A 27,765-nucleotide genomic window follows, 5' to 3' on the forward strand; every position below is an offset into this window, starting at 1 on the left:
TCTATAAACTGAAGGGGTTGAATTAGGTGGCCTCTGAAATTGTTTGATGTTCTAAGTTTATGGACTTATAAACATAAAGAAGGACCATTAAGAAATGGTCCCTTTCCCCACTACAGTGATGTTACAAAACATTTAGATTACACATCTAAGAACTTTATAGAAGATCTCTGAATTTTAGAACAAAAAAGACCCTTAGAAATAATTTACTTTAGCCCCCTCATTGGACAGAGAAGCTAAGGTCTAGAAAGGTGATGATGACCAGTTCTTTTAGGGAGAGGCAAAGTCTTTGAGATCATGGACCACTGTGATTGCAGAGATTTCAATAGTCTCACCACTAAGCACCCATGTGATATGACCAGCTTGGCAGCAAAAAGCTCAGGCCAGGTGCTAATGCCAATATTTATTGTAGAGTCTCTGACAGACTTGCTTTGGAAGGAGTAAATCTGGACCTATGTGTACAAATGATGGGGTTCACTATAAATATTTACTGTCATCTAACCTTAAGTAGGTTTTCACTGCTACACGGCAACCTCTTATCTCGATAAATGTCTCACTGAGCCTCTCTATCACATTCCCCATGATAGCTATTCTAAACTTGCCTTTCCCTACTCAAGTTCCTAGTCCTATCCACCTCCCCCACAGAGCAAGTAAAGTTTCTGTCTCTACACCTTGGAATGTCCCTCCCTCCCTTTCTTCCTACAGTTTCAGAGGAACAAGGTACCCTCCAAGAACCTGCTCCATCAATCATCCCTATTCTCAATCTCTCCTCCCATTTACTGCCCAATTTCTTAGATGGATTAATATGCCTTTATTTTCTTTGCTTATCAGCAATTAAAGTTTTACTCCTAAACCTCTTGTAATCCGTTTTCTGTTCTCACCACTCTATTGAATGAGCTATATCCAGCATTACTAATAACCACTTCACTAAATTAAAACACACTCCCACCTCCATCTTCATTTTCCTCGATCTCTCTGAAGTATTTTGGAACTGGTAGTTCCACCTTCCTTGTTACCCTCTCCTCCTTTGGTTTCATGAGGCTACATTATTACAGTTTTCATTCCTGTCTCTCTGATTGTCCCTTCCTATCCTCCTTTGCTGGTTCCTCATGCTCCTCCCACCCTTTAAACCTCTTCCAAGGTACACTTCTCTTTTCTCATCTCTCTCTCTCACTCTCTCTACCTCCCTCCCCCTTCCCCTTTCTTCTCCTTTCCTCTCTTCTCTCCGCCTCTCCTCACTTCTCCTCTCCTTTTTCTCTCCCAATTAAATTGAAGCTATCTATAAACAGGGTCTGGATGACATCTATTTTTATATCCCAAGCATCTTAATTATATGCCTTGATTATAGCAAGTACTTAATAAATATTTGTTGCATTGGCTTCTCTGTTAAATAAAGAATGCTTCCTTTCCCTAGATTAGAGGAAATTGTTGGGGGGGGCGGGGAAGGTGTGGTTTTCCAAAGATTATCCCATATCAACTGACGATTTTAAGAATGAAGAATATAACTGATCATATAGGCCAGATTCACTTCCAATAATTCTAATGGCCCCATGGAAGAGTCATCATTGTGTACTCAGCTAAATGTAGATGGAATCATCATCAGAAAGTAACCAAAAGAGATGGCCATGACATCTCACAATCAATATCAATGAAGTCACTGGAAAACTTGGGTCTATATTAGAGGGAGTTCCTACACAAATCAAAGCACTGATACTTGAAATCTAATATTTAGATTTAGATTTGGCAGGGGTCTTCAAGATCATTTAGCTTAATCCCTAATCAAAACATGAGTCTTGTTTCCATAGCTAGCCTTTGCTTATAGACATCCATAGCCAGGAAAATCATCATGCCCAAGAAAGTTTGTTCCATTTTTGGAAAGTTCTATTTTTAGGAGTTTTTTTTTTCCTTCCCTTTATTGAGTTGAAATCTTTGTAACTTCCACCAAGGGCCACAAAGAGAAGTCTATTTCTTCTTCAACATGGCAGCCCTCCATAAATCTGAAGACTGTCATGTCCCTTCTGAACTATCTACTTCAGATTAAACATCCTCAGTTCCTTTGAGTAGTGGAGTTAGTTTAGGGTTCCTTACCATTCTTTTCCATGCTACCTTCCTCTGAATACAGTTCTGCTGGTCAATTCCACTTGAAAAATGTAGCATCCTGAACTGTACATAGCATTGCAAAGCGGGGTTGAGAAGGTCAGACTAGAAGGGGATGATCACACTCTGCACACTCTGGTCCTGTCATCCAGTTAAAGCTTTTTGCCTGCATGCATCTTCATACTGGTGACTCATGTTTGTGCCTGGAGCCCATTACCATCCTTAGGCCTTTTTGCATGTGAATTGCTTTCGTATCATGGTTTCTAGCCTATAATCTACTGCAGTGTTAGCCAGTGCTTCCAAGTGGCTCACAACGTCAGCAATTTTGTATATAGCCCTGTTTAAAAAACCAAGCTGAGATTATCTAGCTTTGAACTAGGCTGATGAGTTCCTTTGTGTATTTCCTCAAAGCTAGAATCAACATTTGGTTCAGAAAAACACAAATATGTGAAGAGATGGTCAAATTTATTGTTGAAGATAGTGCTTCATTTAAGCAAGAACAACAAATCCAATATACTTGCTGCTGGCCAAAAAGGTTAGCTTTTCCTATAGGCAAAGCATGGAAGGTACTCAATTCATTACTTTTTTATTTCTAGAAGAACCCAACACTTTGACAAATGCTTTTTCTACTGATGTTGATATTTGGAGGGAAGAGCTTTATTTTGAAAATGGACAAAAAGAACTTCATCAGCACTTTAAGGAGTCAAATTTAGGAAGCTAGATCAGCAGTTTAAATGATCACATCCCTAAAATGAAGCTTATGTGGGATGTCACATCACAATTATTAGCACAAAGGGACTTGCTGTATGTGTCTCCCTCCCAAGAAAGGAGTCAAAGTGTTGACAAGGAGACAATTAAATACATTTACCCCAGGAGTTCAATATAAGAAAACAAAGGGAATATTTTACATCAAGTCCTCACTTAATTGCTTTTGGCTCTCTTCACCCAAGGAATGTCTCTTTCCAATTTTATATTTTATTTGCAATAAAAAATTTATTTCATTTTATGTCCAGTTGGGAAACTGAGATTTACTGTACTTTAAGAGCCCCAACTTTTAAATACATTTTCTATGTATGAAAAGTACAAAAGGATGAATAATAAGGAAGCAAAGAATAATGCCTTGCTATCTGATCTCCACACAAATCTAAGAAACTATTAAATGTGTAAAGCTAGCTTTAAAATGAAATGAAAATGGAAATAAGTGGTATGTTAGAGTTGTATCTTAAATGGTATTTATTAAGTTATGGTGATTTGCCATTTTCAATGGAGAATAAAACTGATCCACTTAAAATTCATTTTCTTTTTTTTTTTTTTTTGCCTAGTTTCACTTTGCATGTGGTGTAGACTTAGAATGTTTAAATCAAAATCTAGCAATCTGGTTCCTCTAGCTCTTATCTCATATCTGATTGCTCCATCAACAAAAGAGACCATATTGTAATTTCAGCTATGCTAAAATTGTCACAAATAAGGTCTATCTCTAAATGTTTGTTGTTCACTTGCTTCAGTTGGGCTTGACTCTTTGTGTGTGTGTATCTTAGTGAAATGGTTAGACCCATAGAACTATGTGGTCAATCTAAGGTCATATAGCTACTAAATGTGGTATTTAAAGGGGTGGTATTTAAACTCAGGTCTTCCTGACTCTAAGCCTAGGGCTCTGTCCCATTCTGCCACTCTGGCCCTAGATCTTGCAGAATGCATCTATGGGGTGGGGGAGGGGGTAGGGGGGAAGAAGCAGTGGCCTCAAGGCCTTATGTGGCTTCAGAACCACAGGTTCTCCATCCCTGGTCTATGATATTTTTTTTCACTATTTTATTTCTTCTTATGCCCAGATTATGTACCTACAATTTGTTACTTACCCTCTTATCTCTACTTGAGCCATAGCGCTGACATTGATTTGTAGACTCACGGAATTGCTGTCTGAATTATCCTTGTTGGAACTAAAGTACAATAATAGTTAATGGCAAATATACTGGAGTGGTTTGCCATTTTCTTCTCAAGCTCATTCTACAGATGAGCAACTGAGGTAAACAGGGTTAAGTGACTTACTTGTCCATTGTCACACAAGTGAGGTCAGATTTGAACTCAGGAAGATAAGTCTCCCTGACTCCAGGCTTGGTACTTTATCCACTGCACCACCTAGCTGTCCATGCTTTAACAGATGGCTTAAGAAATTTCTGTAACCCCCCCCCCAAAAAAAAAAAATTGACCACTTATTGTCCTGAATCTTGTTTCCGAGTTCTCAAACTTAGCCAGGCTGATCCTTGGATGACAGATATATAAGCCATTACCCACTAGGATATCATGATAAATAGGAAATTGTAGATCTCTATTCCAGTGTCCATAATCAAAGAGTACTTGAACTAAATACTGATAGAATTGTTATCAGAAAGCAACTTAACGGATGGAATTTTTTTTTGCCCATGACAACTCATGGCCAGTGTCAACGAAGTCATTGGAAGACTTGGGTCTATAGTAGAGAGAGTTACTACAGAGATCAAAGCACTGATACTTGAAGTGTAATATTTAGATTTAGATTTAGAAGGGATCTTAGAGATCATTTAATTCAATCCCTAACCAAAACAAGAATCTTGTTTACATATCCAGCCTTTGCTTAAAGACGTCTAAGACCAGGAAAATCATCATTCCCAAGAAGGTTCATTCCATTTTTGGAAAGCTCTATTTTTAGGAAGTTTGTTTTTTCGCTGTTTTTTTTCTCTAGGGAGCTATAGGTGAAAATATATAATTAGTCTTTTCTACTTTTTGATATAGGAATAGCAGAATATGTGAAAATGCAAAGGAATTGAATAGGCAACTCCTGTTATGGGAATCCACTTCACCAGTGTGGATGTGTGTATACATAGATATAGATGGATATTTATATATGTGTTTATACATATACATATTTTACATATATATACACCTATATATGTATATATTATATATACTATATAAATATAGAGATAGAAAGAGATATATGCATACACATAAGTGTGTGTGTATCTTAGTGAAATGGTTAGACCCATAGAACTATGTGGTCAATCTAAGGTCATATAGCTACTAAATGTGGTATTTAAAGGGGTGGTATTTAAAATCAGGTCTTCCTGACTCTAAGCCTAGGGCTCTGTCCCATTCTACCACTCTGGCCCTAGATCTTGCAGAATGCATCTATGGGGTGGGGGAGGGGGTAGGGGGGAAGAAGCAGTGGCCTCAAGGCCTTATGTGGCTTCAGAACCACAGGTTCTCCATCCCTGGTCTATGATATTTTTTTTTCACTATTTTATTTCTTCTTATGCCCAGATTATGTACCTACAATTTGTTACTTACCCTCTTATCTCTACTTGAGCCATAGCGCTGACATTGATTTGTAGACTCACGGAATTGCTGTCTGAATTATCCTTGTTGGAACTAAAGTACAATAATAGTTAATTATTATTCTAAAGAACAGTAATTGCACAACACAGTTAATATGTAAAAAAACATTGACAATGTGGCTTAGAAATTATAGAAAAAATCTTAGTTGAAAATGAAATTATCTTTTAAGGGTCATGGTATTTTAATACTTTTCACAAAAAAAAGGCTTCTCTGAAAATACTGTGAATGAAAAGAAGTAAAATAGACTTTGGAATTTTGATAGGAAAATGACTAGATTTGCCTCCCAGGATCTACTAGGCAGATGCCTTCATAAGTTTGTACTTTATTTCCAATTGTCTGTTACACAAAAAGATTGCCCAGTCAACACTTGGTTTTCATGTTAATGAAAAGAAGTACAATAAAAAAAGCATTTATATAGGGATCTTGAAAAATATCATGTTATCTACTCTCCTTAGGATTTACTTTCATGGTCCAGTAGAAAGATCCCTGGCTCTGGGGTCAAGTGTCTGGGTTCTGGTAACAACACCACCCACCTCCCACAGTAGCCATTAGGATAAAGTGAGTTATGTACAAGCACTTGACAAACCCTACAATACTATATAAATGCTAGCTATTGTTATTGCTATATCCCATCTCTGATGCTTACTGCCGGTGTGACTTTGGGTAAGTCACATAAACTTCCTGGGTCTCAGATTCCTCATCTGTCAAATGAAGGACTTGGACAATATGGTTGTTGAGGTCAATTTTAGTTCTAAATCTGGATCCTATTTCTTAAGTTAATATTCTCTGTAGGTTGGGATGAAAAATTGCATTATCTATGCCCTGGTAATAGAGCAACGAATTGTCCATGAAGTGCTTTAAGGATCTCAGGTGGAAAATGTACTTTCTGTAATTAAAAAAAATCATAGTAAAATCATTCTTATATTTATTTATATTTTCTCAAGCAAATTGATCTTGGGAAAAGCATCCCCTCCAACCCATTCCCCTCCTCATTGTTTAACAAAAGATGGATAAGTCAACATGCAAAGTTACAAAGAAGACAGGTAGAAGAAATTAGAGCATTTTCTCAACCAAATGCATTAATTTCCTATTGTGGTTGTTAAGTTGAATCTGATTTTTCATGACCCTATTTGGAATTTGCTTGACAAAGATGCAGGAGCAGTTTGCCATTTCCTTTTCCAGTTCACTTTACAGATGAGGAAACTGAGGCAAACAGGGTTAAGTGACTTGCCCAAGATCACATAGCTACCAAGTGTCTGAGGCCAAATTTGAACTTAGGTCTTCCTGTCTCCAGGTCCCAGCACTCTATCCACTGTGTCACTTAGCTGCCCTAATTTATTTTCTGCCATGCATTAAAGTTAACACATTATCTACATCCTGTAACTGCATGTCTTATAGTCTGGCTTCCTCCCCCCCTCCCCTCTGGGAGAATTACTTGGGTTTCTATTTGGGACTACAAGATTAGAAAGAGTGATTCAGTGAAAAATGGTATATGATTGAACTCCCAATGAGCAAGGTTTCTTCTGGTTAACTTTTTAAAGCTCTCTAAATTTAGAAGCTGAGAAGAATAGGATAAAATTCAATAGAAACTCTCAAATGTGGGAAAAGGCCATTAAAATGTACTTCTTTGGTTCCCTTAATACTTTCTTTTTTTTTAATGTCCTAGTTGATCACATGTACTGATAAGGCAAACGAAACTATAAACACACATGAAAAACAGAAATGGGCGGATGGAGGGCTCAGTTTCTATAATGGGTTAACACTAGTATAGGCCTAGAGGGACTTGCTCACCACTGTTTGAACCCCTGTTACCATACTGGCATATTATGATCACATCTGGGGTGCATCAGTCAGCTAGAAAGGTCGCTTTTTCAAGGACATCATTGGGAATTACTAACCACTGAGAAGCAATTAAATGATTCTGCTAGAAGTGTGGTTTGGAATTTCTTCTAGATCATGGGAAATGGTTTAGTTTGCAAATCTGAGTCTTCTTAGGAGTAGCTATACTTTCTTCTATTTCTATGGTAGTGGAAAACATGGAGATTGAATTATAAGAGCAATGTTTATGTGCATTAAGCATGGATTTCAATTGTGTCTTATTTCCAACCCTTTTAATTGGCAATGTTATTCTTCATAATATATGGCAATGTAAACAGGTATCAGGTATGGAATCCACTTTTTAATATGAAGTATATGTTGGCTTCCTAGAAATACAATGAATTCAATCAAAGCCCTGGAAACCAACTTATCTGATTCTCTATCCAAAAATCAGCCAAATGTCACAGCAATTCAGTGATATTCTGCAGCATGGAATTTCTATGGAAGTTTGTACTGAATACAGTAGTGCTTAATAAAACCTTGTCATAAGAAAGGAACCACAAATAAAAGTACAGTTTGTATGCTTTTTGGACTGCTCTCTAAACAGCAAGCCTCCCTTGCTAATACTGCTGCTATATTAAACAAGTAATCCATCATTGTCTATGATATCATGCTATTTATACTTTCCACTCTATTTCTAAGCAAATTAATGGCAAATTTCCTCTATAGGAATGCATCCTGACGTATGCCCAGGGTCAATATGGTTTTCCCTTATTCTTCTAATGCTAGTACATTTCCTCTTTCCTCACCACTCACCATTTCCTCTCTGTTCCTCTCTTTCTATCTCCCCTTCTTCTTTCCCTACTAAAGATACCACTGAGCCTTCTATGATTTTTAGCCCGTTGATTACATCAGCTAATAGAATCAGCATTCAAAATATAGCTTTTCTTCTGGTGAAGAAAAAATGGATCAGGTGATCCCATGTGTCTATCATATACATAGGAGACCCTCCTTATGCAGGGAGGAAAATACTTTCATGTATCATAGAACAAAAGCAGTGGGAAGGCCTTTAAACTTAAACAATTGGTACCTTAAAATGTTCCAAGTTAATGACTCTGAAATCCAATTTTCCTCTAGCTGGAGACCAGGATTCCATATGTGGGGATCAACATTCAGGATTACCCCTTTGAGAGTCACAATTTGATTTTGAGCATTTGTTTTACTTTGGGTTTGGTTGAACTTATTTAAGCTAAAATCAAACCATTTCACTACTGTCTTATTTGCATCTTTGGGATATATCAGAAAAATAGGTTTGTGAGTGTTCATTTCTCTCATGACAATAAAGTCCACAAGTGATTTCCTGGATTCCAAACGTGTCTTATGTGTTTCCTAGGGCCCTGTTGAGACGATGCATTGCTCTCACTTGTTTCTTCTAGCATAGTATTCATTCCATTTCTCAGAATGAAAGAAAAGGGTAGAGGGAAAGGGAATGAATTCAAATAAGCTCAGAGACATGAAAAGGACCAGTCTCAGTAGCAAAAAGCATAGCTATCTGTCTACATATTGAGATTTGTGGGGTCGTCAGGGATGTCTCTCAATTTTTTTCCTTATTCCCTCTGTCATGCTATCTAAAACTCTGCCAACAAATACTCATTCTTTCATGTCTTAGAGGTTTTGCCTGACCTCTATCTCTTCCTATTAAAATGAAAATACTCCATGGGAAAGGGTCACACCATCAGTTGTCATTTATTGCAAACTGGTTAATAGTTGACTGGGTTCAAAGTAGATACTTGGAAGGAAGGTTAGGAGGTACTAGGATAGAGAAACAGGAAAGAGAAGTGAAAGGAAAAAGAGAAGGGGCAGACACTGCCTATTTCATAATCTGGCCAAAAACTGGTCCTGACAATGAGATTCCCTTCTTCTTATTACATATTACATTATGTAATAGCTGACTGGGGCTAGGAATGGCAACTGGTAGAGTGACCCACGGGATGATGGTCCCATAGGTCAATTCAACAATTACAGATAAAATATTGAAAAAATGCCTTTATTAAAATATTGATCAAAGTGGGGGAACTCCTAGAGATATAGGGGTGCTTAGCCTTTTAAATAAAGAAATCACAGACCCTTCTGCTAGTATGGTGAAACCTATGGAGCCATTCTCAGAATGATATTTTTAAAAGCACAAAATAAATGTGTAGAGTTACACAGGAAACCAATTATTTTCAAATACACTTATCAAAATATTAAAGGATCCAAATTCACAGACCCCCATGGACTATCCACAGACTCCAGGTTAAGAACTGCTGTCTTGGATGGGTGATGAAAGCTTTGACTGCTCTTTTAGAAGAGTTTTTAAAAGATGAATAAAATAAAACAAGGGAAGGAAAGCATTTAGTTCAAAAGTTCATAGTCCCTTAATGATAAAAGGTCTTACCTTCTGATTTGGAGATCAAAGTCAATGCTTGTATTGGTATTTTCAAGACGGGGAACAGCAAATCGGAGGCCTAGAGAGTACTAGGAAAGAATCAGATATGAGACTCAGTCATGAGAGGATCCTAGAAATAGAAAGTCATCTTTGCTCCCAATTTATGGATGTGTTGCACAGTATCCTTGACAGATGGTCAGCTATTCAGCTTCTTTTTAAACACTTCTGGTGATGGGGAACTTTCTACTTTGAAAGGCAGCCTATTCTATTGTTGGCAAGAATTAAAAACAATACAAAGTAAAGGGAAAACCATGAATGATTGACAGTATGGGGGTAATGGAATATTATGTTCATAACTAGAATCAAACACTAACTTCCAAAAATAACCCTACTTGGCGTTCTTTGTTTTTGTTTTCTGCTAGGAAAAAATGCTTAACATTTCTAAGAAGCTAATAAACCTGTAGTGTATTGGTGATTATTATGGGTATTATTTCATTCAGGCATCCATGTATGTGTATGTGTGTGTATTACTTAATCTCTATAACACCTAAAATGTACAAAGCCTTGTAGCAGGCACTAAGAGCAGTCCAGAGATGAATATAATATAGCTCCTGCCCTTATGAAACAATTTTTAAAATACTGAGGTTTGAAATAATTCTCCCTTACATTTGATTAATGCTTCATGCCTTTAATAGTATCTTTACCCATAGAATTATACAATCAATGGACATATAATCTTTTAAGAACACAAAATAAGCAGGTTATGAGAGAACAATATAATGAAATTGAATATGGTCAGAACGACTATACGGGTAAGATAAGAAAGTAAGTAGTTTTCTACTGCAGTAATCCTCAGAGATAAGCCAATACAAACAACTCTATCCCTTGGTCTCTTAAGATTATTTGGGTGGTCAAATGGATTGGCTTTCTTTTCCCCCCTTTACTTGAAGTCATTTTAAGTTTAAAATTTAACTTAGGGAACATATTCTGTCCCACCTATACTCTCCTTTATATGATGATGGCATGACAATTTTTAATCCTCATATTCTCTAAGTAAAGAATTTCCCTATGTTTTAAAGATCTCACATTATTCTGAGTCTGGATTTAATACTAAAACAGGAATTAGAGACTAATGACCTGCAGATGCTGAATATCAGTGACTTTATTTCTTTCCTGTTTGGTCACAGGTAGGTCTTCCCGATCAAACTAGGTGGCTGGATTTTTCTTGAAATACTAGGTAGGAGACTGATTAATTGGCCCATAAACACAATGCTGCTATGTAGCTTTTTTCTATGTTGTAGGTCACATATCCCTTTCTGATTATGTACCTTTAAAACTTTGACTTCATAAAATACTGAATATTTGTGTTGTCCCTGCAGTTTAAAACTTATTTGAATAATTATTATTTATTTTAAAATTTTCATTTTTAAATGACATTTGAAATCTCAAGAAAGACAAGCTTGCTGACTATTCTGTTATTCTTGACTTAATTCTCAGAAGACAATGAATAATGAAGGGGACTTAGGACCTTCTTTTTTCAAGTTGAAAAAAATAACACAGTACATGAATACAGCACATTTATTAGTTCACATACAGAAGAGGCTCCTCAGAGACCAATTTGGAAATCCTTGAAATATCACAATAAGAAGTGAGGAGAGAAAAATTCCCTGACTTGCTGTGCCTCAGCAGAATTTGGTCTCTTTCTATTTCTTCCTATTTCTCTGACTCCATTTGTATTTGTGTGTGTATGTGTGTGTGTGTGTGTGTGTTTAAAATCAGAGGTGCCCCAAGAAAGGAATTCAGACATTTCTGGGTTTTTTAAAATTGAATCTCTAACATCAGTTTTGCAAGTAGAACTAATTCAAAGATAAATCTAAATCAGAAAACTGGTTCCAATGTCAAGATTTAAAGGCATTTTCCTTTTATGTTTTTGACCCCAGTTCCCTTACTCTTTGTGGAAGATGATGCTAGGTCTCATAACTCCAATAATTTCCCATCTAAATGAGCAATTTGTTTTAGCTACTGCTTGTTAAGTAGCTGAGTGCTAACTGAGTAGTTTTCCACTAACTTCCCCTAAAATTCAATTAGATAAGAATCCGATCCTGCATCTGGTTTGCTCTTACATTTGCTGCAGCCATCATAGGGTTCCCCAGGTCACACACCACCATTCTGGTTACGTTGTCCATCTTGTACTCACAGCTCCATGGGTGCAGAGCCTGCAACAAGGGAGAACACCAACATCGAGTTCGGGGGTAAGAATAAATTATACCCTGCCAGCCAATGAAAGCTTTGGGGTTGTGAAATTCCTTTGAGTTTAAACACCTGTGTGGACAATTCTGCACAGACTTAATTTGTGATCATCAACTTACAAGGAGGAAATGGGGAACCTGAAAAGGATTGGGGTGGGGGAAGCATAATTAAAGAAATAAATGAGATGGGGAATGTATCTGTTGTGTTTTGCGGTATGTAGTGTGGTATTTACTTAAACATTTCAAAATGGGTTTCCTATCTCCCAAGATGAAGATCCAAAGAATAAAAATAACCTTAAATACTATGTTTAAATAACAAACACTATAATAATGGTAACTCCTGTTCATATAGAAATTTAAGGTTAACAAAATCTTTTCCTCATAACAATTCTATCAGCTAGGTAACTGACAGGTGGCTAAAAGTGAATGTATGTATCTGTGAATAAATACCATGACTTTTCTTTCTTTTTTTTTTTTTAAAGCAATTGGGTTTAAGTAACTTGCTCAAACTTACACGGCCAGTTATTTCTGGTTGTGGTGCTAAGGATCAGAGCCCGGATTCGATCCCAGGTCATCCCGACTCTGGGGCCAGTGCTCTTACTCACTGCGCCACCTGGCTACCCCTATACCATGACTTTTCAAAGGTACTTTCAAAGATTTCAATCAAAGTCAAAATGAAGGTATGTTTGAAGAGTTCCAATGTCTATTCCAACTCCAGGATGGTGGTGAAAGTCACTGGAGATACAAGAATATATATTCCTCTACTACTAAATATTTGAAAAACTGAATGGCTGATTAATTTAAAAGTAGACTCATATTGTAAACAGTTCTACAGTTAAGATCACTCTCTACAAATGGCAACTGAACATAATGGTACAGTAGAAGGAGGCCTGAGTATGGACAGAGTCAGAGAACTTGGATTTGGATCTCAGGACTGCTGACTATATGTATGACCTTGGGCAAGTCACTCTCTGGGCCTCAGTCTCATCATCTGCAAGATGAAAGGGTTGAAATCAGTGATCTCTCATGGTGTCTTCTAGTTCTAAATCTATATGATCTTACCATACATGTTATATATGCTTATGTTCATTTATATATTATTACTGTTACTATGTGATATGTGTCATCAGGCTTCCTCTGACTACCAAGGGCCTGATATGCTGGTGCCTTCCCCAGCAGTATACCAGCCTTCCCAAAAAGTATGCTATACTTTTATTTGTGAAACACTGAATTTGGAATTGGAGAACTTAGGGTCAGATCCTGACTCCACTAGTTATACTTCTCTAAGTCTCAGTTTTCTCAGCTGTAAAATGAGTTGGAGAAGGAAATGACAAACCACCCCAGTGTTTCTGCCAAGAAAACCCCAAATGGGGTCATGAAGAGTCAGACATGACTGAAACTATTGAATGACAAAAGAGTTCAAGTTTGACCCCAGCACTCTCCTCTCTCCACTCAATAAAATCAAAAGCTCCCTATTATTTCCAGTATCAAATATAAAATCTTTGGTTTGACTTTTAAAGACCTCTATACCCTGCCTGCTTCCTATCTTTCCGGGGTTCTTTCACTTTGCTCTCTTCCACATACTCTATGATCCAGTCACACCAGTCTCATTGCTGTCCCTCATATACCGGATTATCTCTTACTCTATGCATTTTCTTTGGCTACAGGCCTGGAATTCTCTCCTCCATATTTTTCTTCACTTCTCAGCTAAAATTCTACCTTCTGCAATAAACCTGCCTCAGTCTCGATAATATCAATATCTTCCTTTTGAGGTTTTCTCCGATTTATTCTGTAGATATCTTGTACATAGTTGACTGTATGTTGTCTCTTCCCAATAGACTGTAAGCTCCTTGAGGGGAGGGACTATTTTTGCCTTTCTTTGTATACTGAGGATTTAGCACAGTGTCTTGCAGATAATAAATGTTTAATAAATGCTTTTTGGCTGACTGGAATATCAGGGGAATTGAATGAATAAAGAAAACAAAGAAAAAGAAAATTTATCCACTTGCTAAGAAAATAACAAAAGCTTTGACAAAGTTATTTCTCTGTTGTCCTGTAAGACTTCATCAGGATTTTCCATTTCTCATGTAACTCTTATCTTCTTTGGTAAACATTTTGATTCTGTCCAGCAGCCAAAAAACAAACAATACATTTTTCATCCTTGCTAGAAATAGTACTCGACCTTTTTGGCACCTACATCAATCCAAGATCTTTTTTCTCCCTTCCTATTTTTTTTTACATTTATTTTCTTTCAATGTCTTAGAATTGTTGAACTGAGGTTTAGGAAAAACAATTCTTGCTTTTATAGATAACTAAGTTTTTTCCTCCATTGTTCCAAGAACCCTTTTCTGTTTCTTCCATTTGTAGCTATAATCAAGTCATTAGTTTTAACTCGAAGTAGAGAAAGAAAAAAAAAACTTGAGATGCCCAAAATAATGCCTCTCTTTCTTCTCTGTATAGAATTTGAGCAATCATTCTTCATTAATGTTGCTCAGGAGTTGGGATAATTTCATTTTTGTTGTCTTATCTCCAGCACCTAACAGACCTCCTGACCCAGAGTGGGCTTTTAATACTTTTTGATTGATTGATTTATGTCTTCATCCTGATGATCTTCTATTTCACCCTCAAGGCCCAGCTCAAATGATAACACCTCAGTGAAGCTTTCACTGATTTCCACAAAAGGAAATGATGTTTTCTCTCATCTGGTCTCCTTGAATTTTCTATTCAGATTTTCTTAGGATACTTGCTATGGATCTCTCCTTTGTTCCCATGTTCCCTACTTAGATTATGCTAAACTTAGAACATCTCATTTCCCTTGGCATAATCCAAGCTCCTTGAGGATAGGGATTGAGCCATTAAAAACTGTATCCCCAAATTTTTGTACATGGTAGTCATTTAATGTTTGTTATTACATTCTAGCTTTTAAATCATTAATCTGTGTATTTCTTACCTCTCCCTGCTTGATGATAAGTTCCCTCAGGGTAAAGTGCCCATCTCATTTATCTTTTATACAGCTCTCTCCACATCCTCCCCCAGGCACCTGTGCTAACAGTAGGCATTTGATACATTCTGAATGAAATAAGTGAATGAATGTTTTAAATCGATCAAGAATTCAATACTTCAATGATCTATAATTTTATTGGGATAGGTACTCTCTCCACAGATAGATTGAAACCTCCTTACAAATTAGAAGATCCTTCTAGAGAACTTGAGAATTAAAATTTGTCATGGCTGAATCATTCACTACTCTGTTACCCTCTGGTAATGAGCCTCCTTGAATTTAGCTAGGTGGCTAGGTGGCACAGTGAATAGAGCACTGGCCCTGGCATCAGGAGGACCTGAGTTCAAATCCAGCCTCAGACATTTAACACAAAAAACTATCCATGTGACCCTGGGCAAGTTACTTAACCCAATTGCCCTACCTTCCCCCCTCCAAAATGAAAAAAAAAAATTAAATACAATTTTGGGGCAGCTAGGTGGCGCAGTGAGTAAAGTGCCGGCCCCAGAGTCAGGAGGACCCGAGTTCGGTTCAGGCCTCAGACACTTAAAAACCCACGCACAAAAAACTAGCCATGTAACCTTGGGCAAGTTACTTAACCCCAACTGCCCTCCAAAAGGCAAAACACACACACACAAAAAAGAATTTAGCTAGGCTGCAATTCAGCTACTAGACAATCTGTTACCAAGCCCCTATTCCATAGCTTTCTAGACTTGTAAGACCTACTAGACTACCAGAGTTTGCCCTTTGTTGGCATACCTGGCCTTTGAGAACTAAGTAGGGCAGTGGAGGTAATGCTAATCAAATGTCAAGTAATGACTGCGTGTTTACCAAGTGCACAGCACTGAGCAGATATACACTAAGGAAGATACAGAGGAGAATTTAAGGCATAGTGCCTGTCCTCAAGGAATTAATAATCCATCTAGGGAGCCAGATAGGAGCACTCCACAGCATGCCATATAACATCCTTCATTTTCTATTATCCTGTTGGTACCATAACTTTATATCGGTTAGTATTTGTTTATTCCTTGCAACTTTATAAGTGCACTAGATTTATTCTTTTTTTCTTTTACTATCCTTTCTGTAAAATAAAGAAACATGTGATCAACACTGACACCGAAGTCAGAGGATCTGGGTTCAAATCTTGCCTCTGATATTTATCTCTATGATCTTGAGCAAGTCACTTAAATTTTCCTGAGGCTGTTTTTTCATCTCTAACATGAGGGGGTTAGAGTGGATGGTACTTGAAATCCCTCAAACCTCTGTATCTATGAGCCTATGAGCTGCTCTCCTCATTACTTTGATTGCAGTATAAAAGCTCAAAGAAGAACACAATACCTTCACTCCTAGCAAAAATCATAGGGAAATGCTATCAAAGAGTGGTTTTTAAAAAATGACTCTCAGTTAAGACCTACAAAATCACACAACAGTTTTCATGTTGCCTGAGATATGGTTTCGAACGACAGACATGCAAAATCTCAGCATTGGGGGAAAATGAATTTTCCTTTTCCACCCTTGTGTTAGAGAAGCTACCAACAATCTCAGTCAAACAGAAATATAGAAGTGCACATCATGTGAATGGCCTCTAAGTCTATAGGAACATACCTGAAAGCAGATTTTAGGAACAAATAGGCAAAGGAAAAGAAGAGGCCATGTCAAAGAGAAAAATAAAGACTGGGAAAAGTGGCTCAAATAGGATTGATGGCAGAACCAAATAATCAGGACCAGATGGACTGTGACTATGGACACCATTTTATCTGGATCAAGGCTTGTTTAACAGATCATAGCTGAGTTTACAGCCATAAAGTCAGAACAACTGCTCTCCATGAAGCCAACAGATGAACAAAGTTGTTGTTATTATGCTAAAACAAAAGAATTTTCTAAAACATATTTCTTTGTTTAACTGAGAGGTAGGACAACATGGAGGGAATTCAATCCCAAATATGCATGGAATCTCAGGGCTATTTCTTAAAATCACATCATTGGGCTTATTTTTCTTTGTTTTGTGCATAATTTTGGGATCAATTCTAGAATCCCATGTAAATAACTAAAAGAATGCTATGAGGGTATAAAATGAATCCATGATCTTGAAACCTGTCTTTCTCCTGTCACCAGCAAATGGTATCCAGTATCCACCATGGAAATGGTACTATGCTGACTGGCACATGCACACACATATATGTATATATTATACACACATATTTGTGTATATGCGTATGTAATAATAGTTCTTGACATATACATATATGTATATACCTACATACATGCACAACATGCATACGTATATACACCTGTATACAATGATATATATAGACCCATATATATCTATATACCTACATGTGTGTATATATACATTTATAATCATAGCTCTAGATGTATGTATACATGTATGTGTGCTTATATGCATGTATGTATCCATTTATCTATCTACCCACCCATCTATCCATCCATCATCTATCTAGCTATCTATCTATTTATCCATCCATCCATCCATCCATCCATCCATCCATCCATCCATCACCATAGCTCCCGATGTAGAACAGACTGCCAGAGATCTAGTTCAACCCTCTCATTTTACAAATGAGGAAACCGAAGCCCAGGGAATTTTAGTGACTTGCCTCATTTTGTACCCCCCAGTGCTTAGTACAGTTCCTGACACATAATAGTTGCTTAAACAAATGTTTATTAACTATCGATTGATTGACTAATAGTAGGTATCAGACATGGCAAATAGCAGAGCTGGGACTAGAATCTAGATCACCTAACGAGAAGGTCAGAGATCTTACTCCGCCATATTTCCTCTCAGTTCTAGGTTAGGTGTATGGAGGATAGAGTAGGAATAGAAGCCAAAGTTCCTGTCCTCAAGTGTGTGTGAATCCTTGTGGTTCTGATGTCCTGGTTCTCTCAAAGCTTTTGTAAGATGCTTTCAAGGATAATGTAGATGAAGTGACTTAAGAGGAGGGCACAAGACCACTCAGTGCAGGAAGACTAATGTTCTGATAATAAAAGGAGTGAGAAGAAACAGCATCTGCCTGGGCTTAATAAAGATGGCACTGATGGAGTAGGGAGGGAGAACTTGTCAGTTTTTCTTGGTTAAGGCAGTGAAAGAGTAAGCCAAGAGGCAAGAAAAATGGACGTGTACCCTTTCCAGGGCTTATGCAGCCTGTTATCAGTTCACAGCAGGCTTGGGCCCAGTTCCATAAGCAATAATAAAAACCAGGCCTCCTGTGACCTGTTTGAAACTTAAAGGGCTCATAAACAGGCTCTAAAAAAGAAGGAGGAATGGGGAGTGGGGGGCAGGTTGGGAAGAAGAGTTTGTCTCTTGTCACTTCAATCGGATGTTTATTTATTTCTTCTCTTCTTCAGGTCAACTCAAGTAACTGGGACCACTCAAGGTGCCCCTTCTATATGTGGATGATGATATTACCTTCAGAGCCCAATACACAATAAACACAGCAGGCCATGGGCCTAGCTGTAAAATAAAATATTATAACATAAAGAGCTTAGATATATATTATTTTTAATCCTTTAAAAAATCCAGCAAGATTAGAAAGAGTCATGTCAAAGCCAATTTATTTTTCATAAAGTGAAAGAAATTACCAGTGGATGTGTCCTTTTGGAGATTTTTTTCATTGCAAAATCAGATATGCTTTTTAAAGAAAGTATCTACCACAGGGCCTGGAAAGAGAAGTGCCTTGGGCCTCTGAGGACCTTAATCCTGCCTTAATGACCTGAGCCCAGATCTTTTCTTCTTCCTGGTTTATTTCTCTTATAATTACTACCATCAGGTAAAATTCTCCTGCCCTATTAGCCAGGAAAAGAGAGACAGACAGGACCTTTCTAAATCGAGCTGACTGCAAAAATATTCTCATATGTATTTGGTACTTTGGAGTTTTCTAATTGACCTGCTCATGTTATTCTGGTCACCAGAACAACCCTACATCCCAGTAGAATGTTGGCTTCTTGAGGTCAAGAAGTGTTTGGTTTTTATTTTTTTATCCCCAGTACTTAACACAATGCCTGACACATCTTATAAATGCTTGCTAAAGTGAATGAACCCCTGTTGATCTAGAGGCTAATATCACCATTTCAAATATAAAGAAACCGAGACTCCGAAGGATTCCTCAGCTAATAAGTATCTGAACTGGATTTGAACTCAGGTCTTCCTGACTCCAGTCCCAGTGCTCTACCCCCTGCAGCACTCAGCCTCAATATCATTAGTTATTTTAAATATTACCTTGTTGTTGCGTTCGATACCAATATAATCTGCTTCTTCAGGTATCACCACAAAGAGCTCAGCTTCATAGGCCCCTTCCCCTCCATTCCTTGCATTTACTAAGAGCATTAGGTGGTTTTCATCTCCAATGATCAGCTCGTGCTTATCTCTACAAACACAGAATTAGAGGACTAATTAGTTTTGGGAGGTCTACAATGGTGGAGCAGTTTGCCCTATTGAAGGCTGCTTTTCCTAGCCAATGACTTGCTTGGCACTACACAGGAAGGACGGGCCATTGTAGGTAGTACAGGTTAAAAATGACAGAAGGATGATGGGGGGGGGGCAGGAGAAGAACCCACCATTAACAAAGGGTCATTACAATGTACCATCCATGAAAACAAGAGACAAGAAAAGAGGAATCTGGAAGAGTCAAAGAGGAAAGAGTGAAGAAAAATGCTAAAACAAAGACCCTGATGCTAGGATATACCGTGTTTCCCCGATAATAAGACACTGTCTTATTATTTTTTTGGACAGAAAAACACCAGAGGGCTTATTTTCAGGGGAGGGCTTATTTTAATGAACATTGACAGCAATTTTAATAAACAGGTAAATGTGAACAAAAAAATGTACCTTTATTCAATAAGCAAATCACTGGGGAAGAACAGGATGACGCACTCACTGCTTCAGCTCTGATTGGATGCAGCTCGGAGCGCCGTGTGCGTTTCACGGGCAGTGCGCGATGGAGGATAAAAAGGGCAGCTAGGTAAAGCCTGTAGTGCAGGTGATCCCCTACACTACAGTAGCAATCTCAATAGGACTTATTTTTGGGGGAGGGCTTATTTTAGAGGAATCTTACACAGTAAGGGGAGGGCTTATTTTCGGGATAGGTCTTATTATCGGGGAAACACAGGTAGGGAAGAGTACTCAAGGAAAGGAAATCTGTCAACACAATGAATGGAAACCATGGGTCCTGGCTTTCTGATTTCTTAATATGAAACCAATGGAAGAAGCTCCTTGGCTAAGAACTCAAGCTAAGGGACTTGGAAGACTCTCACTTAAGAACAGCCCTTTTGTATTTGAAGATTGCTCAAAGCTACCACCTTCCTAACCTCCCAGCATGGGGGAGTGACCTCACAGCCTAAGAAGCTGGCCCCTTTAAAGTTCACAAAGAAAAAAGATCAGGACCCTGAGGACAGCAGGATGATTCTCATGAAGTTGTTGACAGCAACCCTGAGGGCAGATGTGAAAACCTACCTCCCCATCCCTGGACCCCCTACACACACAGACACAGACAGACAGACAGACACAGAAACACACACACACACCAACCCTGGATATTTAGACCAGCTGTCCCATTTTATCTCCTGGTAACAGAATACAATGAATGCAGTTATAAATGCCGATATCAATGATAACCCCAGCTTTTAGGAGCTATTTTGTCAGAGATCCTTAAAATATGCTTTTTTTTTTAAATTATAGAGAATGATGTCTATTTACACATCTACATAGATAAACCTCAGCTTCATAATCAGTCTCCAACTGTCTCTTGAGATAACTGAAGACACACTTGGGGTGTTACGAAAGCAGGATTGGAGATCACTCACTTAAGTACATGCAGGGCATGAACATGACTGAGCCCTTTCTTATCATGCCTTTCCCATGTGAGCCACCAAATAAATTAGGTTCCTTTTCATTAATCAATCTATCAACAAGGATTTATTGAACGCCTACTGAGTCTCAAGGCCTTCCTATCTATCTTCATTATATTTTAAATATGTACATCTTCATTAATTTAAATATATATGTGTGTGTTTATGTATATATGTGTATAATATTCCAGCCCCTATTCCTATAAAATTGTCTTAAAAAGTATTTGATATATAGGTATTATATACACATATACATACACACATACATATTAATGTGTATATGTGTATGTCTGTGTGTATATACACATATGTTTTTTGAAAAACGTATTTTTCCTCTCCCTGAAGGATGAGGCAACTTATGCAAAATCTCAGTGTGTATCACTCTGATATAAGTGACAAAGAACTGACCTAAACCAGCTCAAAAATTACATGTAGGGATTTTTTTTAGCAATTGGAAGTAGATTCTTGCCTATATAAGCTTTAAGTAAGCACCTGTATTCCATTAGGTATAATACACTAGTTTATTTATTTGAACTTACGGTCTAGCTGAAAGTTTCAAGTCAGGAATGCACATATTGTCATCTCCACAGTCCACCAGGATGTGAGCCTACATTTGTTCAAAACAAGCATCAGTGGTCACTTGGAAAAGCTGAATCACTGCATCCTTTCAGAAACAACTAGAAAGGCCACAAATTAAACAAAGGTGCATCTTACACTACACCTCTCTCCACCTGGCTGCAGTTCACCAGCCCTACCAGGGGAGTATGGTTGACATCCTATCTTCTCCCACCCTACCCCCCATCCCAATTCAATCTACAGTTTTCATAAGGAATGCAGCCCTGGCAATGTCAGGAAGATTGCAGGCTGTATTGCTTCCATTACATCCACATTCTGAATGAATTAAATCTGGGTTTCACAAAGGGGAAGGGCTTCTGAAAACACAGTGATGCAGTGTTTCAAGAAACATGTCAGAAAAAAATTCCAAACTGTTTACACGTTTGTATGCAGGAATTAAATACAAAGAGTTGGGATCTGTTTCAAGGTCACATAAACAACCTCCATGGCCTGGTTGAACATAGGCTACTCAAGGGGGTCCCTGATCATACCTGCTCATTAACAATGCTTTCCCGATAGAAGTTCAGTATCGGTTTGACAGCGAGGCCTTCCTCAAAAGTGGATTCATCCAAAGTGTAATTCAAGCTAATGTTGATTGGAGATAATTTATCTCGGAATTCAGTTTCATCCTGAGGGAAATAATCACAAAATTAAAGAAGGCTCCATGAAATAGCTACAAGATGCTAATCTATGACAGCAGCATGACTTTTTTTTTTAAATAAACAACACTGGGTGAATGAAACAATTATCACAACAACAGGCTGAGAGATTTGCTGATTTATGTGGGCTATAGTGGTTAGCAAAATTCAGCCTTCCAGAGGTGAAGTCACCAGAAAATCATCATGTCAGTCAATAAGCATTTATGTGCTTAGTATTGACACACCTAATATGTGGCAGGCGCTGTGTCTGGGGATACAAAGAAGGGGAGTGGGGAGAAAGCAAGCCCATGCTTTCCAGGATATCACCGTCTAATGGGTGATGCAAAGAACTCTGGAAATAAGACATATGATAGGGAAAACTGGAGATAATCAAGAGGGAAGGAAGGCACTAGAATTAAGAGGGATTGGACAAAGCTTTCTGGAGAAGGTGGGATTTCATCTGGGAGTTGAAGGAAGCCAGGAGGTCAAGAGATTGCGATTCTGCAGGAACACCCAGACACCCTTAGGAGTGACTCTCCTCAGTCACCCAGACCATCAACCCTTTACACAGCCTCACTCTCCTCTCCTTACAAAGTGCTAAACTCCCAGATTTGCTCATGTATGCAACGTGCATAGCATAGAATGAGAACAATCTTTAACAATGTAATTAAAAGTATCACAGACTGGTTTCATTAAGATAACATAATTAATGAGTTTCCTTGAGATCAGAAACATAGCAGGGACTTACTAAATGCTCGTTGAATATTTAGTAAGAATAGGATTAATGATGATAAACATTATAATTTATACTATCATAGCTAGACCAACACTCTCATTTTACAGAGGAGGAAAGTGAGTCTCTAGGATTTAGGTGACTTACCCAAGATCACACCAATAAGTGTCAGAGCCAGGTTGATAACCTAGGTGCTCTGACTCCACACTCAGCTTTGTTTCCATTGAGCTTATGTTTAGAAAATACATCCAGTTGCTCTTCTTGCCAAAGTTACTTGGAAGGCTTATTTGGGAATAGTCCCATTTTACAGATGAGGAAATTTAGGCTCAGGAAGAAGTGATTTGTCCAAAGTCACAGAGTTAGTAAGCATTAGACGCAGGTCTCTCAACTTTACCATGTCCTCTTTTAACTTGTAAGTCACTTTTAAGTGCTCAAAAATGCCAAATTATTATATCACTACACTCATAATCTCTGGTTTTGAAGGCATGGGCTGAATCCCATGATTAAGATTTTCAGAACAAAGGAGATCTGGGAATGGATGAACTTCAAGCTCCATTACAGCGTATCCCTAAATTATTGGGAAGAGTAAACATGTTATTTGGGGGCAAGAGGTCTGGGCAAGGCTTGTGGAACTTTGAAATTTTCTTTTATATTAAAATATTAAATTCTTGCAGGTTAGAACCGTTTATTGTTGTATAAAATAAAAAAATAAACATTTTCTTTTATATTAAAATATAAAATCCTTGCAGGTTAGAACTGTTTCATTCGTTGCATGGGTCCTCTTTGAGAACAAAGGACAACAAGCAACCAAACAACCAATCCCCCAAGCCTAGCTGATAGAAGGTGTTAAATGCTTGTCTACCGATTCACAAAAAGCTAACAGATACCAAGGCAACTCTTAGACGCAAATGATGGTTAAATTACAAAGAATGGTTGGAAGTTTTACTGGGATTTCACAGTGATTCTCTGGATGTGGAGAGACAATAGAGTGTACTAGATAGCCTTCAAGTCAAGGAAACCCAGTTCAAGCCCCTCCTCTGATGCATACTGGTTTTGTGACTCTGAGCAAAGGACAACCTCTCAGTGACTAGTGCCCCAACCACTTCTAGGAATGTACATTACAAATCTTTATTGATAGAAGGTGTCTCCTAATCACAACTATGAACAAAAAAAAATAATCCCTACTGGCATTGGAGGCCAGAAAAAAATTATTTTGGAGAGGCTTACTCGGAGGTAAATAATGAAGTCTTGGCACTGGAGGGACTGATGCTGGTTTATCACTAGGGAGAAGACAAGCTGTGACTGATGGTTATCCCTGAAGAGGGTCCTCTTAATGGCTCCCTTCTGTTTCAGTGAGTCTAACTGCAGGTCGGCTATCAGAGCTACAGGACAAAAGTAAATTAAACATTTAACACAGAACTAAAACCTTTAATGAACAATATACTTTGCTGTACACACACAAAGAGAATTCTTGATTTAAGTTGGTTCTTTGGGGAAGAATATTTTAGAAATGCAGGAAACCAAAGTTGATGGAATTTATAAGACATTTCTTGGATTTAATAAGTACACACATGTAATACCAGCTGATTTTGATAATACAAAATCGTAAGAACTCGGATTCAGAAGGGAGATCACAGACACTCTCATCGCACTTGAAGTTGAACAAGAATCCCTCCTGCCACCCACCTGTGAAGTAACCTTCACTTGCAGACTTCTAGTGAGGGGGAACCCCAAACCTCAGGAAATCCATTCTCCTTTGGGTAGGTCTAATTCCTAGGAAGTTTTCCGTGACATCAAGGGTAAATCTGTCTCTCTGTACCTTCCCTCCACTGTTTCTAATTGTATCTCTGGAGACCTAACCGATCGAGTCTCATTCATCTTCCAAATGGCAGCCCTTCAAATACCTGATAACAGCTTTTGTGCACGCCATCCATTTTGTCTTCTGAACACTAACCAGCCATAATTCCTTCGACTGAGGCTTAGATAGCATGATCCCAGAGCCCTTCCCCATCTTGCTAGATAGGTTTCTACTTAATGCTCCCTGCTTTTCAGCATTCTTCATAAACTACAGCACTCCATATTGGAAACAATCATCTTGATATAATCTAACAAGGGTAGAGGCAGTGATACTCTGATTTTTCTTGTATCGGACACTCTACCTTAATGCAGACCAAGATTAAATCAGCTGTTTGGTATCCTATTACACCACTGATTTCTGTAAAGCTTGCTGTTTATTAAGCTCTCCAGATATACACACCACACAAACATACACACACACATCTCTCTCTCTCTCTCTCTCTCTCTCTCTCTCTACTATTTTCCATTGAATGGCTCCTTGACCAAGTCTTCTTCAATTTGTATTAATGAAGCTGGGTTTTTTGGGCCTATGTCAGAATTTACCTTTATGTAAGCCCAATAGCCTAGTTTGTTAGGATTTTTAAAAATCCTCATTCTGTCATATGGGGTATTGGCTATCCCTCCTAGCTTTATATCATTTTCAGATTTCAAATGTATGCTATCTATATTTTTTACCACATATCAATGTTATTTAAAAGAAAAACACTTACAAAAGTTCTTTTTTTGGAATTTAGAAGCACTCTTAGCTATAAGATATTTGATTAGAGATTCTGCAGCCCAGTCATTCAAGTACTTTGAGATTATGTTGATCAGTCTGCCTCTCTCTCTCTCTTCTGGAAGTATACCTTGAAAAACTGTGCCAAAAGTACTTTCTCCTATTAGGACACTAATGTGCTGTTGGTGGAGTTGTGAACTGATCTAACCATTCTGGAGAGTAATTTGGAGCTATGCCCAAAGGGCTATAACACTGGGCATATTCTTTGATCCAGCAATACCATTACTGAATCCATATCCCAAAGAGATTTAAAGAAAAGGAAAAGGGCTGTATGTACAAAAATATTTATGGTAGCTCTTTATGTTGTGGCAAAGAATTGGAATTGAGGGGATATCCATCAATTGGAGAATAGATGAACAAGTTGTGGTATATGACTGTGATGGAGTACTATTGTACTACAAGAAATGATAAGCAGAATGCTCTCAGAAAAACCCGGAAAAACTTATATGAAATGATACAAAGTGGAGAACATTGTATCTTGTAAGAGAAATATTGTATGATGATCATCCATGAATGACTTAGCTGTTCTCAGCAATACAAAGAAAGTATCCATCTCCAGAGAAAGAACTGATGGAATCTGAAAGCAGATTGAGCCATACAGTTTTTTTTAAATTTTATTTTTCTTGTGGGTTTTTTTGGTCTGAGTTTTCTTTCACATCATAACTAGTATGAAAATATGTTTTGCATGACTGCACAAGTATAACCTTTTTCAAATTGCTGGCTTTCTCAATGAGTGGTAGAGAATTTAGAACTCAAAACTGTAGCAAAGCAAAAATGAAAATAAGGTTAAAAATTGTTTTTACCTATAATTGAAAAGAAAAGATAATATTAAAGAAAAAGAAAATTAAAAATTAAAAAGGTATTTCCCCTAAAATGAAAGTAAGCTCTCTATATAGCATTTCATTGATCTAACAACCTAATTACCCCAGATATATTTACGCAAATTTGAATTTCTCATTAATTCTATCTGTTCATCCTAAATAATATTCAGAAACCTCAATTGGAATCCAGAATTTTTCAGTATCTAGACTGGTTTTTGACAAGGCAAAGGGTGGAGTGAGATAGCAGGAAATAGACTTTTATTACTCTATCATCTATATACATATAGGAATATGAAAAGATGCTTACCTACTGTATTTGAAATGCTCTGACCTTCTACAGATGCGCACACTCTCAAAGTAAAACTATTAAAAAAAATAAGATTGTTAGTCCATAAATACTAAACTCTGAAAATATAGTTTCCTCCTCCCCAAACAAAAGAAATAAAAGGAGATGTCTTAATGCGTCTTTCAACAATAACAATGACACAAAATATAGCTTCATCACCATTCTGTCCCAGTATGAGTGTCATTATGACTCAAGAGATCTGGATTCTAGTCCACAGATTGCACTCACTGACCATATGACATTGGTCAAGTCCCCTTCTCTAAGGTTAACTTTCTTCAACTGAAAAAATAAGAATCATAATAGTCTTATTATAAAAATAAGGGTAATAGTAGTTTATTGGTATGACTTTTTTGAGTTTCACTTCCCTCAACTGAAAAAATAAGCAAGATAATAAGATTTGTACTATTTTCCTCAAAGAGGGAATATAGGTGATGGCATCTTGTATATATCTATAATTATAATTTTCATAATTATAATTACAATCCTTTCATAATTTTAAGCCTTTAATATATTATATTATACATAATTTTATAAGCCTTTTATAATTATAAGCTTTTATAATATGCAAATGGCTATATAAAGGTGAGCTATTAACATGGAAATGTGTTTTATGTGACTTCATATGTGTAGTAAGTATCATATTTCTTGCATTCTCAATGAGTGGGAGAGCAAGGTAAAGGAGAGAAAATTTGGAATTGAAAATAAAAATAATTATCAATAAGTAAAAGGGGCAGGTCCATAATAGACATATAGACACACACACACGTATGTGCACACACACATATATACATGCATGCACACACACAATAAAGGTAGCTATTACATTATTTTATGATTAAACCATTGTTTTGGGGAGGCCTAACATCCCCAGAACTCAGATGAAATCAGGAAGCCTCTCCTTCATGTCTCTGCCCCTGAAACATGCAGGTAGTATGACCCAAGGCAAGTCATTTAACATCAAAGTCTCCCCAGGCAAATCCCTAATGTTGTAAATTAGAAAATATTTGCTGACTTGAGCTAGTAGGATTGTTGGAAAGATCATATAAGATAAAATATAAAGAACTTTGCAGGCTTTAAAATGCTATATAAAAACTAGGTAACGATAACAACAATAATAATGAAATAGTAGTATTAATTCAAGTATTTACCAAATTCA

The 27,765-nt window shown here is 37.5% G+C and overlaps 1 protein-coding gene across 4 annotated transcripts in view; it reads right to left on the reverse strand.

Annotated features, from left to right (window-relative positions):
- The window catches only part of ITGA8 (integrin subunit alpha 8), a 238,191-nt gene that overhangs the window by 88,958 nt on the left and 121,468 nt on the right, over positions 1 to 27,765 (reverse strand). For 2 of the 4 annotated variants that reach the window (XM_069086246.1, XM_069086244.1), the window contains exons 16-23: positions 26,571 to 26,626; positions 24,038 to 24,192; positions 21,931 to 22,068; positions 21,364 to 21,431; positions 19,197 to 19,344; positions 11,836 to 11,928; positions 9,722 to 9,801; positions 3,951 to 4,031 (exon numbers count right to left, since the gene is read on the reverse strand). In XM_069086246.1, coding sequence (XP_068942347.1) covers positions 3,951 to 4,031; positions 9,722 to 9,801; positions 11,836 to 11,928; positions 19,197 to 19,344; positions 21,364 to 21,431; positions 21,931 to 22,068; positions 24,038 to 24,192; positions 26,571 to 26,626 — 819 coding nt within the window. Of the gene's footprint in view, positions 1 to 3,950; positions 4,032 to 5,418; positions 5,500 to 9,721; positions 9,802 to 11,835; positions 11,929 to 19,196; positions 19,345 to 21,363; positions 21,432 to 21,930; positions 22,069 to 24,037; positions 24,193 to 26,570; positions 26,627 to 27,765 lie in introns of all 4 variants that reach the window. The other 2 variants (XM_069086245.1, XM_069086247.1) reach the window with 1 other exon arrangement.

Source organism: Petaurus breviceps, unplaced genomic scaffold (genome assembly GCF_028583685.1).
Source record: "Petaurus breviceps papuanus isolate PSGF00001 unplaced genomic scaffold, PetGlider_PUasm1.0 178, whole genome shotgun sequence".
NCBI lineage: Eukaryota > Metazoa > Chordata > Mammalia > Diprotodontia > Petauridae > Petaurus > Petaurus breviceps.